This window comes from Petromyzon marinus, chromosome 49 (assembly GCF_048934315.1).
Source record: "Petromyzon marinus isolate PM22_M1 ecotype Great Lakes invasive population chromosome 49, UKy_Petmar_22M1.pri1.0, whole genome shotgun sequence".
Taxonomy (NCBI): Eukaryota; Metazoa; Chordata; class Hyperoartia; order Petromyzontiformes; family Petromyzontidae; genus Petromyzon; species Petromyzon marinus.
The window spans coordinates 5,698,737-5,712,699 of NC_133715.1; the positions used below are offsets into that span (position 1 = coordinate 5,698,737).

The 13,963-nt window shown below is 52.6% G+C and overlaps 2 protein-coding genes across 3 annotated transcripts; one reads left to right on the plus strand and one right to left on the minus strand.

The window, feature by feature from the left end:
- Window positions 1-510: 510 nt before the first annotated feature.
- On the plus strand, window positions 511-8,018 carry MRPS31 (mitochondrial ribosomal protein S31). Of its 2 annotated transcripts, none has more exons than XM_032972697.2 (7): window positions 511-752; window positions 1,765-1,995; window positions 4,815-4,967; window positions 5,345-5,485; window positions 5,857-5,945; window positions 6,618-6,761; window positions 7,497-8,018. In XM_032972697.2, exons 1-7 carry the CDS (start codon window positions 625-627, stop codon window positions 7,721-7,723), a joined length of 1,113 nt encoding a protein of 370 aa, XP_032828588.1. In that variant the 5' UTR covers window positions 511-624; the 3' UTR covers window positions 7,724-8,018. The 2 variants fall into 2 exon arrangements, with proteins under 2 accessions (XP_032828588.1, XP_075930742.1); XM_076074627.1 differs by lacking the exon at window positions 511-752 and adding an exon at window positions 1,312-1,607.
- A 705-nt stretch (window positions 8,019-8,723) lies between these two features.
- On the minus strand, window positions 8,724-12,774 carry SNX3 (sorting nexin 3). The gene is made up of 4 exons (XM_032972714.2): window positions 12,558-12,774; window positions 11,940-12,035; window positions 11,194-11,318; window positions 8,724-9,353 (listed from the first exon to the last, which is right to left on the minus strand). Exons 1-4 carry the CDS (start codon window positions 12,717-12,719, stop codon window positions 9,248-9,250), a joined length of 489 nt encoding a protein of 162 aa, XP_032828605.1. The 5' UTR covers window positions 12,720-12,774; the 3' UTR covers window positions 8,724-9,247.
- Window positions 12,775-13,963: the final 1,189 nt, after the last annotated feature.

The following is a 13,963-nucleotide window of genomic DNA, read 5'->3' on the forward strand; positions in this document are numbered from 1 at the left end:
CGTCACTCCCGCCACGTTGGGTAAGTACTCTGTTTTTTTCGTAAAGTCACGTAGGTAAAATAAAAAAAATGAAAACTAAATTAAATCACGATGTGACGGAAGCTTGAGTTGCCTCCGAAACGTGATTTAATTTCGTTTTATTTTACCTACGTGACTTGCAGTAACGAAAGCTTCAAATCTAGAATGTTGGGTGTTTGCGACGTGACATCACTCCCACCATGTTGGGTAAGTGACGCCCGCCAAGAAAAGCATTTGTAACGTGACGTCATGCCCCCCATATTGGGTATTCGAACTTGATTAGGTGCTTTCGTGACTGCAGGAATTACTCTTTGGGTATTTGCAACATGTCACGTCCGCTATGGTAGATAAGTATTTGTAACGTGACGTCTCCTTTTGGGTAAGTTTTTGTAACGTGACGTCGCGCCCGCTATGGCATAAGTATTTGTAACGTGACGTCACGCCCGCCCGCCATGTTGGGTGAGTTGTCGGCAGAGGGAGTGTGAGGCGCATGGCCGCCATGTTGGGCGAGTGCGAGGATCCGACCTCTGGGGGGGTCCCAACGCGTGGACTTGGGGCGAGTCGCGGCGGGCGCGTTACAGAGCGGGCGGTGGCGACCGAGGAAGTATGGCGATGGCGAGGATGAGGATGGCTATGAGGGCGATGCTACTCGGCCACGCGGCGCGAACGCACGGGCGATGCGGGGCCCGGGGAGGTGGCGCGGAGCGCGGCCTCGCGGCGGCCTGGACGGACGGGTGAGAGAGAGAGAGACCCCGTGGGGGTGTCCCCGTCGTGTCTCCGGGTGACCCAGGGTGTCTCCGGGTGACCCAGGGTGTCTCCGGGTGACCCAGGGTGTCTCCGGGTGACCCAGGTTGTGGTAATGGTTGTACTTTATTAATACCTAATCTCTGCCATTACATACAATGAAACAAGAAATGTAAAAAAACACAGAGCAAGGTAATACAATACACTATTAGACATTACTGTAACAAAAAACAGTCCATCCCACGTGTTAGTGAATTTTCAAATAATTCAGGCAGGAAATTAGTTTTCAAATTTAGATTTTATTTTTTTCCTGGGGAAGGGAGACCCCCAGACCCCCAGGAAGATTTGGTCCCTCCCACTGTAAACTCCATGGCTACGGCCTTGGCTTCAGGGACGTTTGTCACTGCAGAACGATATTTACATTTGGGGAGATTAAAGAGTTGTGGGGGGTGTGGTTGTGAAGGCGCACGTGTCCGTGTGTGGGGAGCCGGTAGGGTCGTGGTTCGCGCACTGGGCCACGGTCAACAAATCGGTGAGGAATATCTGAACTACCGCGGTCATGGACCTTCTCCCTCCGACATCAGCAGCGTTGCGGAGCCGACACGGCCGGGCGTGATGCTGGCAGCATCAACATCCTCGTGCACGCCGCACGCCTCAATAGGCACTCGCTAACACCGCTTGCCCCAACAGTCTAATTAAGATAAATTTTGATTTAAAGCTTTCGTGACTGCGGGGATTCATATTCTTGGTTCTTTCGGTTAAGTCACGTAGAAGGGAAACAATAAAAATATGAAACAATACAATTCTCACGACGTTTCGACTGCAGCACAAGCAATCATCATCAGGTGTGAAAACCACAGCAAGAAAATTTGAAAAAAGTGGCGTTTTTTTTAAAAAAAAAAGTCTGTTTAGAGCTTTACGGGGTGGGCTATTTATCCCTTGGACGTGGCGTATATCCACCCCGCGTGTGATTGTTGAGTGCCCGTGTGTGCTTGCTCCCAGGGGCCTGTGTGCCCCTCGCCGTCGTGTAGCGACCACTGCGGGAGGAGGAGGAGGGGAAGATGCCGCGGGCGGGTCGGGAGAATCCGCGGCCGGTGGTGGTGGCGGCGGCTCCCCCGAGGAGCGGCTGCTGAGCGTGCTGGGCTCCATGCGGGTCGAGGTGCGCACCAAGCGACCGCTCCGGCCGCCGGCCACCACGGAGGGCGGTGGCGAGCGGCAGAGAGCGGCGCCGAGGTGAGAGTGGCTCCCGGTGGGGTGGGGGGTCCCGGAGGGGTGGGGGGTCCCGGGGGGGGGAGAGTCCCGGGGAGGGTGGTGGGGGGGTCCCGGCGCGTGGATGGGACCGCGGTGATGGCCGAGGGCAGTTCCTCACCACGCCTCGTGGCAACTCTCAGCTTCAGGAGTGCGCAAAATCCTCTCGTAGGAACAAAATTTATTGTACTGCGCGAGATGAAGTGTATCTTAAAATGATGAACGCATGCGTCAGGAATGACTTAGTTGGACGTTAAAACGTCTATGAATAAAAAATGGCATAATGACATTCCATAGCTGCCAACCCATACATACGGTTCACCGCGGGTTCACGTCGAGGAAATTGAGTTTCCAGGTCCATACGGCGTACAGCCGTTGCAATACGGGCACAAACAAAGATTTGTTTTGTGTATTTGTGTTTCTCCCTTGTGATGAGACTTTGTCGGATGAACGTTGAGATTTATAAGGGCACGGGGTGACCGATAAGGTCTGAATAGAGCTGTAATAAGGTAGAGCACTCATACGGGGTTGACAGGTATGACATTCCAAACGCGTGTCGTAATTTCAAAGGGACAATTGACCATTTCGTCCACACCCTCCCCACCACCCATGCCTGTCTGTACCCCGAGTGAACTAAATCCGAGACAACTTGGTGACCTCTTGTCCTGGCCGCTGGACTCCAGCGCCCTCCACACAGAGCGCAAAGAGTGAGAGTGAACCCTGTGATGTCCGGTTCACAGCACTGCGCCTGGCAATGCACAGGAAGGCCTGTCAGATCTCGGAAGCTAAGCGGCTTACAGACTGGTTACGACACGAATGGGATATGCAGCTCAGGCTGCCAGGCAACTAGAAGATTGTCATGAAGGTTTCTTGAATTTATCTGTGCTGAGCTTTGAGTGTTATCCTTTTGGTCTGCGAGGGTTTTCATCCCACATGCTAAAACACTCTTGAATGGAATTAGCCCGAACATCTCCATGTAGCAGGAGCCTTCTGCAGCAGTTTTGAGAATCCGTGAGGCTATCCTGGATAGGATATCATCGTCATAGTTAGTTTCACAGTGAACTGCTCATGATAATATACAGTGAGGGAAAAAAGTATTTGATCCCCTGCTGATTTTGGACGTTTGCCCACTGACAAAGAAATGATCAGTCTATAATTTTAATGGTAGGTTTATTTGAACAGTGAGAGACAGAATAACAACCAAAAAGTCCAGAAAAACGCATGTCAAAAATGTTATAAATTGATTTGCATTTTAATGAGGGAAATAAGTATTTGACCCCCTCTCAACCAGAAAGATTTCTGGCTCCCAGGTGTCTTTTATACAGGTAACAAGCTGAGATTAGGAGCACTCCCTTTAAGAGTGTGCTCCTAATCTTAGCTCGTTACCTGTATAAAAGACACCTGTCCACAGAAGCAATCAATCAGATTCCAAACTCTCCACCATGGCCAAGACCAAAGAGCTCTCCAAGGATGTCAGGGACAAGATTGTAGTCCTACACAAGGCTGGAATGGGCTACAAGACCATTGCCAAGCAGCTTGGTGAGAAGGTGACAACAGTTGGTGCGATTATTCGCAAATGGAAGAAACACAAAAGAACTGTCAATCTCCCTCGGCTTGGGGCTCCATGCAAGATCTCACCTCGTGGAGTTGCAATGGTCATGAGAACGGTGAGGAATTAGCCCAGAACTACACGGGAGGATCTTGTCAATGATCTCAAGGCAGCTGGGACCATAGTCACCAAGAAAACAATTGGTAACACACTATGCCGTGAAGGACTGAAATCCTGCAGCGCCCACAAGGTCCCCCTGCTCAAGAAAGCACATATACATGCCCGTCTGAAGTTTGCCAATGAACATCTGAATGATTCAGAGAACAACTGGGTGAAAGTGTTGTGGTCAGATGAGACCAAAGTGGAGCTCTTTGGCATCAATTCAACTCGCCGTATTTGGAGGAGGAATGCTGCCTATGACCCCAAGAACACCATCCCCACCGTCAAACATGGAGGTGGAAACATTATGCTTTGGGTGTGTTTTTCTGCTAAGGGGATATGACAACTTCACTGCATCAAAGGGACGATGGACGGGGCCATGTACCGTCAAATCTTGGGTGAGAACCTCCTTTCCTCAGCCAGGGCATTGAAAATGGGTCGTGGATGGGTTTTCCAGCATGATAATGACCCAAAACACACGGCCAAGGCAACAAAGGAGTGGCTCAAGAAGAAGCACATTAAGGTCCTGGAGTGGCCTCGCCACTCTCCAGACCTTAATCCCATAAAAAATCTGTGGAGGGAGCTGAAGGTTCGAGTTGCCAAACGTAAGCCTCGAAACCTTAATGACTTGGAGAAGATCTACAAAGAGGAGTGGGACAAAATCCCTCCTGAGATGTGTACAAACCTGGTGGCCAACTACAAGAAACGTCTGACCTCTGTGATTGCCAACAAGGGTTTTGCCACCAAGTACTAAGTCATGTTTTGCAGAGGGGTCAAATACTTATTTCCCTCATTACAATGCAAATTAATTCATAACATTTTTGACATGCGTTTTTCTGGATTTTTTTGGTGTTATTCTGTCTCTCACTGTTCAAATAAACCTACCATAAAAATTATACACTGATCATTTCTTTGTCAGTGGGCAAACGTCCAAAATCAGCAGGGGATCAAATACTTTTTCCCCTCACTGTAGTAATAAACAATGAGTGGTGAGTGAGCGGTGATTGAGTAGTGAATGGTGAGCAGAAATTGAGTGGTGAGTGAGCGGTGAGCGAGCAGTGATTGGTGCGCGATTACCATCCTCTTTCCGCTGCAGGCCTGTGCCGCCGCCGCTGGCTGCCGCTGCCCGCGCCGTAGCGGAGGACGTCCCCGGGCGCCGTGAGGAGACGGAGTCGGAACTCCTGGAGCAGCTGCGACAGCACGAGGCCCAGAGCGACGCGGCACGCCGGGGCGACCTCGGCAGCCTGAGGCACGTGGGGTCGCGGGGTCATAAGAATCACATAGGTCGTGCCTTGCTATCGCAAACGGGGGTCGGGGGGGGAAAATGGAAGACTTGGATTTTACCAGTCATGTGGATTTTTTTCACTAGGGGCGTATAATAAGTACGTCCATTAATTGATGAACGTGTAAGCATTCTTTGTTTTTGATTCGTAGACCTTGTATGAAAATGTCAAAGTGGCCCCTGCTGCCACTAGCGGGTGCTACATTCATCACCGCGGTGACGACCGCACCACCGCTGCCCACGTCATACTCCGCCGTGTGTGTGGACACGAGTGTCTTTGCGGAGCAGGTGTCTGTGAGTACACGTGTCACACGCTGGAGCTTGGCATGTCGCCGTGTGCGCAGTGACATCATCTCGGCAATGCGGGTCTCGCGGAAGAGCAGCGTCCCATCGCAGTCCATGAACCAGATTCGCCACGACGAGGACTGGCAGGGCTTCCAGAGCCACCAGCACAAGAGGGAAGCAAACGAAGAACTCATTCAAAGGTGCGGCCGGGGGTGGTGCACATAGGCAAGCGCGTCTGCGACTCTCGCGACGACGGCGAGCGGATCGCCGGGGGGCCAATTACACGGCGAGGTGGCACAGTGCAGAGCACAGGTGGTGCATCTGTCAGTCATCTCAGTCTGTCCCGTGACCTACCAGCGAGCTTTCCAAGCCAGGCCCAAAATGTACCGAGCCTGGCACAATCGCTGTGGTGACGTCACCGTCCCCTCGTAGCAATTGGCGATGGCTGTTGTAATGCTCGTGTGTGTATGACGTTGGAGCTTGGAGTAGGTGTGCCACTGTTGTCGGTGTTCAATAGCTGTACACGTGTTCTGCAGGCGGTCTCACTGATCGTGCTCTCGCTGCTTTGCAGGTTCAACAAGCGCTTGGCAAGGCGGCATCTCAACATCTTTAGAGAGCTGCCACGCGACGACGCCGCCGCCGCTGATCAGCAGCAGCAGGGTGCGTAACCGGTGCTGGGTCTCCGGACTGCATCACGGCACCGACCCCCACCCCCCGGCCATTAGTCCATTTGAACAACCCGCGTGGTGACGCGCGATGGTTCATCGGCACGCAATGGCTGTTCCGTAGGAAGCTGTTAGATTTGTATGTGGCTGGGTCATGTGACCTCTGTAGCCACTAGAGGCGCTCACGGCACGAAAAACATTCTCGGATATGAATCGCGACAATTCATCTGGTCATCGTCATTTATACTGCACGCCTCAGCAGCAAATCTCGATCTGCTGGGGGGTGGATCGATACAATACTCCTGTGTTACGTAAGGCACCACGGTGCTCTGTAACGTGTATGTTGAACTTCTTTCGCACCAGACGTATGCACCTCTGAGTTGAACCAGAACCAAACTGTAACACCCTGGCCTCAAAAGACCATCAGAATCTGGCTTGGGGAACAATCTGAGCCAGGAGCGCGATTAATAATTTTAATGACATCACATCAGCGACACGACTCAGCCTCTGCAGTGGAAAACAACATGGCGCCTCCTAAACCGTGCCAGGCCTCGCTCGGATGCGCCAGTGGGCAAAGGGGCACCGCTGCACGATGCCTGGCGCACGCGCGCGCACACACACACACGTGGGTGCCTGCCCTGGTGACCCCGTTGCGTTTTCTGGGCAGCGTTTGAGCCGACGCTCTGGGAGCTGGAGCTGGAGAGCGCCATCGCTGCGACAGTGAACCACGCGCCGCGCAACGGCTTCGAGGAGATGATCCAGTGGACAGAGGAAGGGAAGCTGTGGCTCTACCCAGTGAACAATGAGCAGGGTGAGTGCTTGCATCGCAGTCTGCGCCAGCCCCAGTATCCCAGCTCCAAGGGGAGCCATGAGCCCAGGCTATGGAGAGCATCGCCTGCATCCCCCATCATTATGAACACAACTCGGATTTGCATCGACTCGGGACCCACGACTCGCAGCCGATCCTTGCCTATAAACGTCTGGCGAATTGGTTAAGCAAGCCTGACTGCTGATGAGACACTGAATATCAAAACCAGTGCAGTTTTCCTTGTATTAAAACTATGCTCCTGAAGGCCGCGTCTGACGGGATGTGTAAAGATAATTTTATTTTTCATGAACACATGGGGAAGTGTATTATCTGTTTGTCATTATAATAGGTTATTATTCACGACTTTTGCACCTCTGGAGTGTAGGATTGATTGATGTACAAGTCGAGTATTTTGAGGGTCACTAGTGGGGTGTGGGTTTGTGTAAGGTTAGTATTTGAGGTTAGAGTTTGCAATTAAAGTGTGGAATTTGCGTGGGGAGGTATAGTGTGGTGTTAGTGGTGTATGGAGCCTCGTGTGTGGTGCACACGGTTTTTCCGCGAGATGCGGCATGTGGTTGATGTGCGGCGAAGTTCCGTCATGCGGTGCTGGCATGTCAGAGTTGGTGTGGTGTTTGGTCAGGATTAGTGGCACTTTGTGTGCGATACACATGGTTTTTCCTTCCCCTTCGGGTGTCGCATCAATGCCGTGTGCTGGTGTCTCTGCGCCATGTGGCCCAGGGCTGGAAGAGGAGGCGGCGGTGCCGTTCCACGAGCACGTCTTCCTCGAGCGTCACCTCACAGAGTTCCCCTCCTCGGGGCCCGTGCGCCACTTCATGCAGCTCGTCGTCACGGGGCTCTCCAAGAACCCATACTTGACCGTCGCGCAGAAGCGCGAGCACATCGCCTGGTTTCGAGAATACTTCGAGAAGAAGAGGAGCATCCTGGAGAGAGCAGAGTCTGCATGACCCCCCCCCCCCCGACAGTGAAGTTCACAGCACGGAGTTGAGGTCGATGCTCCCCGCTACATTAGTCACTGAAGGCGTATTCCGTTCATCGATTACAACTCAACTATTCGTTGCCAGATTCTCATGGAACATTTTCCAAGTCCCTTGCTAGGCTGGACGTGGAGGTACGTGACGACTAGACACAATAAGAGTTATACTGGATGTGGTGTACGGGCCACAGTGAAATGTACCATCCACCTCGAAAGACTCGGCTGTAACAAACCTCTGGTTGCTCAAAATAAATGGACGGTGCTCACATTCTTCCTCTGCCTGTTTTATGAGAGAGAAGTTAAAAATAAAGTGTTGGGCAATCGGCACCGACACATCCACCTACATCTTCGTGCGTCACGATACTTAAAGGTGCAGCTGAGCGACGACGATGACAATGCCCCTAATTTAACCAAGAAAGGCTTACTCTCATGTCTTTATTTTGAGGAAGATGCGGTTACATTGGGATGCTGGGCCAATTCCATTAACCATCTCGATGTAAGAACAATGCAGGCAGCAGTCACATGCGCGGAAGCAATAGCAATGCCAGTCGGTCAAGGCCAGTGGCAAATTCCCCAAAGCAGCAATTTGTAACCCAGCCACAGCACAGATCAACCTTGAAGGCTATCAAGACGGTACCCTTAGCCCCACATTATCCGAGTCCTTGTAAGCCATGATCAACCCACTACTGTAGGAAGGCCTTCCCAAGCCCTATCAAGTCCTGCACCATGATAATCCCCCTCCCAGGCACGAGAATAAAAGCCCCAACGTCCACAGAAATACTGTATTCGACGTTTACAGGAAGGTGAGAATAAACTCTTGGACAAGGGAATAAAAGTGTTGTCTGTACACGAGTGGTCCTCAGGGTGGGTGGTGGCAGTCCTGGGCAGCTTGGCGTGGCTCGTTAGTGGCGGTGTCGTTATACAAAGACCCCCTTCTATCAAGTCCATCAGCTACAGCACTCCACAAAGTCTCCACAGCGTGATTACTTTATTTAAATGACAATATAATGCATATTAGGAGGATCTGTAAAGCAGCGTATGACTTTTGGTTATTTTGTACATTACAGTTGGGCTCCAGAGCGTCGTCGTGAAGGATTTGTTTTCTCTATCGTAAATACAGCTACACTCTTTTCAACATTCGTCATCATTACAGCAAATCCGGTTACAATCTACGAGGGCTAAATAAATTGCAATAAAAAAATATCGACGGCCGACGTAAGAAGAAGTGCGTGAGACTAGAAGTGTCGTTTTACTTTCCGCGTGAAAACGGCTTCGCTCTCGACCAAGTTAGCGCCGACAAGAGATAGTGGTGCGCGAATGCGACGGACGTCGTTCAGACGCGTTTAGAAAAGGAAAAAAACACCCTCAACCCCATGGCACAAAGCTCAGTAGTGGCCAAAAGTGAGACAGATTCCATAACGATAACGTTGGTGATGAGGGTGACGATGATAATGGAGGGAGATGAGAGCAGGGTGCGTGCGGGCGCTCGTCTGGCTTATGTCTGTCGCACTTTGCCAGGCACGTATCCCTTATCGATGGTCTCATCCTGCAGAAACATGTGAAGGCAGCGCTCATTCTGCGCCAGCGGGTGTCCGGCGATCCTGCGGGCACACAGGAGATCTAGTCAGTTTCTGGTCGGCGTGGCACAGGGGTCACAACACAAGTGCTTGGCATGTAACGATGCGGTCCATTTGTCGACTAACAATCTTGCGCTCGTGACGTGTGTAGGATCACGTGCAGGACCTAAGTTCGTACTGAATATTTTTTGACTGGTAGATTGGAGTAGGTGGCACATACCTTGTACCTGTAGCCATAGTATAACAGGAATACTGGATGTCGTGTGCCTGGTCTGGATATTTTCCAGGTCATTGATCAAGACCGACCCAGTTGACTTTAAGCCCTCATCGCAAGAGTAATACATGTCTTTGGATTCATATAGTGATGTTTTAATGTCACATCACTACCATCTGCAAGAATGTTGGAAAATAACCAATTTGAGTCGACCAACTTCCAACCGCAAACATTAAGGTTTGCGAGTTGTACCCACTCTTACAAATGTTGCAGGTTACAATTGATTCTGCCGCTCATGGTACCAATACCCACCATTCGCCACCAAGTGACAGTGATGTCACCACGGTGCCTGTGCCAGGCCAGGTGCACTTTGAGGCCACGTGAAATGTCGAAGGCTCGCTGACAGGTCTCGGGACAGACCAAGGTGGCATGGGTTGGCCGACTGAGATGACTGGTAGATGCACCTGACTGTGCCAACTTGTGACATTTTAGCCACCCAGCGCTCACGGTACAGGCATTACAACACACGCGTGAGAATCATTAAAAAAAACTGCACGCTACCTGGATTTGTGATGCCGCTTCACTCTGCGAATCTCAACTCAAACTCCAGTCCTCGTGTGTGTCCCCATACTGCAGCTCTCCCCAATTTTACTATTAGTTGCATGCAGTGTTAATGCTAAACATCAGCAGATGCACAAACATTAAGGGACTGTTGGTAGTGGTGCACAGGTACACACTTATCCTTAAACACGGACTTGTGGTCGACAAATATCTGACATTTGAGGCAATGGCCCTTCTTCAGAGCCGAGAAGGCAGGCAAACTTGTGGTCGAAAATCAGAACGTTTTTACGCTGTGCGACCTCCCGAGACAAGTGGGATATTTTAAGGTGGCATATTTTTCGAGTTGATATACCAGCAGTTTTCTATTAGTAGACACCCAGTATGAAAATAAGCAGGCCTAAGGGTCTACTAATAGCAAACGCCTCGTACGTCAGCTCGAGGCGGAAGTCTCTAACGTCCAAGTTGCGATTAGCGGAGCTTGAGATACTGCTTGACCACGTCGGGACCTGACACCCCCACGCTAACTCGTTGGCTTTTGTCAATCCACTGCTGCACGAAGGCCTGGCCTCGTCTCGTGGTTGGTGGGTGCTTATTTGGCCAAACTTCACCACGCTCGGCACAGTGGGTTGGAATAAGTGGGGAGAGCACGGGACGTGGGCACAAAGCATTACAATATATAACAGGTTTCCGCAGCCAATGATGCTTGTATGTTTGGGCTGGGCCAGACTGCCTGGATTTTCCTTAAGACGCCACAGTTGAAAGTTAAATGTCACGTATCTAACTGCTACATTTGGTTGCGATAATTGTTCTTCAACGGACCAGCGAGCGAGCTGAAACAGCAATCACTGGCGCGTAAATCGCGTGAGACACACGCCGACATTTGTTTGGCAATGTCAGGTCGTAAAAGGGTTTTTTTTTACGACGTAAATTTGGTCACGTCATTACCCAGCCGAACCCTACAATTATAACATCAATAGCGGCACAGCTGATTTCCTGCGGAGTCCGCAGGAAATACACGGCCCAACCCAAAAAATTTTGCCGACCTGCGCGGAAGGCCACTATAATTATGAATGCTTCTCGATGGTTTACTTGTTGATGAATTGCTCCAGGCCGCTCCGCCGCTCCGCAATGAAGCTGTCGTCGAAGATGCCGTCGTCTCCGCGGAAGGGCAGCAGACGAGTGAAGGCCTTGCCGGGCAGCGGGGGGACCACAATCTTTAAACGAGACACCCCGGGGGTCAAGCGGAAGACGGACCACGCAGGGAACCCCCCAGTGTGATAGAGGCACCCCCCCCCCCCCGCCCCGGGTGTTAAGGAGCCACACTCCTCACACATTCATGTTGGGATCCCCAATCTTCTAAACAGCAAGTCCCATGACGTCATGTGGTCAGCTGTTCTTTCTCCATCAACTCTGCTCGTGTGCCCCTTTTATCACATCCGCTCGTTCCACCGCATCCTTCACCAGTGTAATCTCCGAAAGCTACTCTCTAATTGCATCTTCTCTTAACAAATGCAGTTTTTTTATTATTTGCTCCGATTTCCATTTGGTTGGTTTTACTCTATTTATTTGGATGATTTTGCTCCGGTGTTGTTATTGTATCCACGTTATTGCTTTCGTCATTTGGCTACCCAGGTCACTCGAAAACGACTCGTCATCCAAGCCTCTCGAGTTATCACCTGGTTAAACAATTGCATTTGAAACTCAATGGGGGTCCAGTTCCCAGTGCAAAGGGGCGTTCATGACCAGACGGGCAACCCACCCACACCACCCCCTATCAGGGTCCCCTTAACACTGGACGGGGGAAGGACCCCAGTGCGAAAGGGGACCCCCCCTACCTTGCTGTCCCTCTCCAGCTCGTTCTTGAGCCACTCGAAGTCGCTGTATCGCCTCCGCACCGTCGCTTCCTTTAGCTTGAAAATCGGCAAATTCGTCTGCGGGGAAGGAGGGAACGGGATGGAAGGAAACGCAGCGGGGAGATGAAGTTGTGGGGGTCCCGAACCCCACAGGAAACCTGGATTCTAGGGGAGGAGGGGACCTAACAGTGGACAGGTATAACCCAGGAAGCGGGACAGAGGGACCCAGGGGAGCACCAGGGACCCCAATAATGATCCTGAATTGGGCCCTTGAGGCATGCGTGGGGCTCCCGAATCCCCAAGCGAGAGGCCAGAGACCCCTGACGGGTCCGAGCGAGCGGACCGGGGGCCCAGGGGAAGGGGGTCACACAGTCAGCCGAGGGAAGGGGTTCTAGGGCCTGGAGAAGTGTATAGAGAGGGGAGGGCATGCGATGGGGATTAGGGGTCTGGGAGAGGGGGGCCAGGGAGAGAGGGGTCTGGGAGAGGGGGGCCAGGGAGAGAGGCGCCAGGGAGAGGGGACCGGGCCCCCCACCCCCCACCGAGCGGATCTCGCGGATGGGCGAGGCCTCGTCACGGGACGCGGCCTCTCCCGCTTCTCACCTTCATGCGGACCTCGTAGCTCGTGAAGCGGGTGCGCCCCACGCCCACCGTCTGCGGGCTGCTCACGTCGATCTCGAGGAAGTTGCTGGGCGGCCCGTACGCGTCCGTGAGGTCCTGGGGCTTCGTGAGGAGACGCCGAGTGTCTGCCACCGCCTCCGCCATGGCGCCGTCCCGCCGCGTCACGTGACTGTCTCGTTGCCCCCCCTCCCGCGCGCGCCCCCCCCACTCCTTCACCCCTTTCCTCTTTCACCCCCCCCCCCCACGGGCGGTGTCACGTGGCCAGCCCCTTACACCCCCCACCCTCCCCACGGAGCCTCGGCGTAACCCGCCAATCGGAGCCGCGTTAAGCCAAACGCCACCCAATCCCGTGGTCGTCTCCGTGCGCCCCTCCCCCACGCTCGCTTAGCCCCGCCCTCACGCTCCGCCCCCTCGAGCACGAGACGCGCCTCGTAACCAATCACAAGCGTTTGTCGTTTGGTGGCCGCGCCTACTTTTATCCCCCCCTCCCCGTCCACCCCGCTTCTCTCACGTGACCGCCCCATACCCCCCCTCCCCCGTCCCCAGAGCGCGAGCCCCCAAGAGCCAATCGTTGCGACCAAGCCCACTCACGATCTCAGCGACCAATGGGAACCGAGCTTCTTGGGCCACGCCCCCCCCGATTAGTCGATTGTAATAATAAATTAGTCGATTATATATATTATAACAATCGATTTGACGCCAGAGATACGCGCGAGGATTGCTCCGAGAAACAATCGACAGTGATGCGGCGAATTATATTGAATTGCGTTCACCAGCTGAAATTTAAATAAATATATACGAAAAGATAACGATTCCGAATATTGCGTGAATCGTTACTTGGTTAATAATGCTGTAAAAAAAAAGAAATGATGCATCGATTCTTATGTAACAGCGAGTCAAATGTTCACGATACCTGGTGTCTAATTTCGGTTATAGGCGGGAGCCAGCGTGACTTGCAACAGTTGCCATTCGGTCGAATACAATTCGCTTATCCGAAACATCTACGCCAAATGAGCAACGTCACGTTCAACGTTTGCCCGTGGCAACGTAACCCGATGTGGAATTATAAACAAAAAGGCGACGCTTTTGGAGGCTATTGGACTTATTTCATTCGCAAACGAGATAAACACGAATCGCGATGCGCACGAAATCGTTACTCGCGGTGTCGATTCATAGAGACGCGAGCCGCGGCACGAGCGCCTCCACCCCCCAGGGCTGAGGCGACGGCGCCGCCATCTTTGTGCGGGGGGGGGGGGTGAGCCCAGCCGCAGTGCGCACGTGGGGTGGAGGGGGTGGACGGGCAGGGTGGCAGGGTGGGGGGCAGGGTGTGGGAAGGGGGGGGGCAGAGTGTGGGAGGGGGCAGAGTGTTAGGGGGCAGAGTGTGGGAG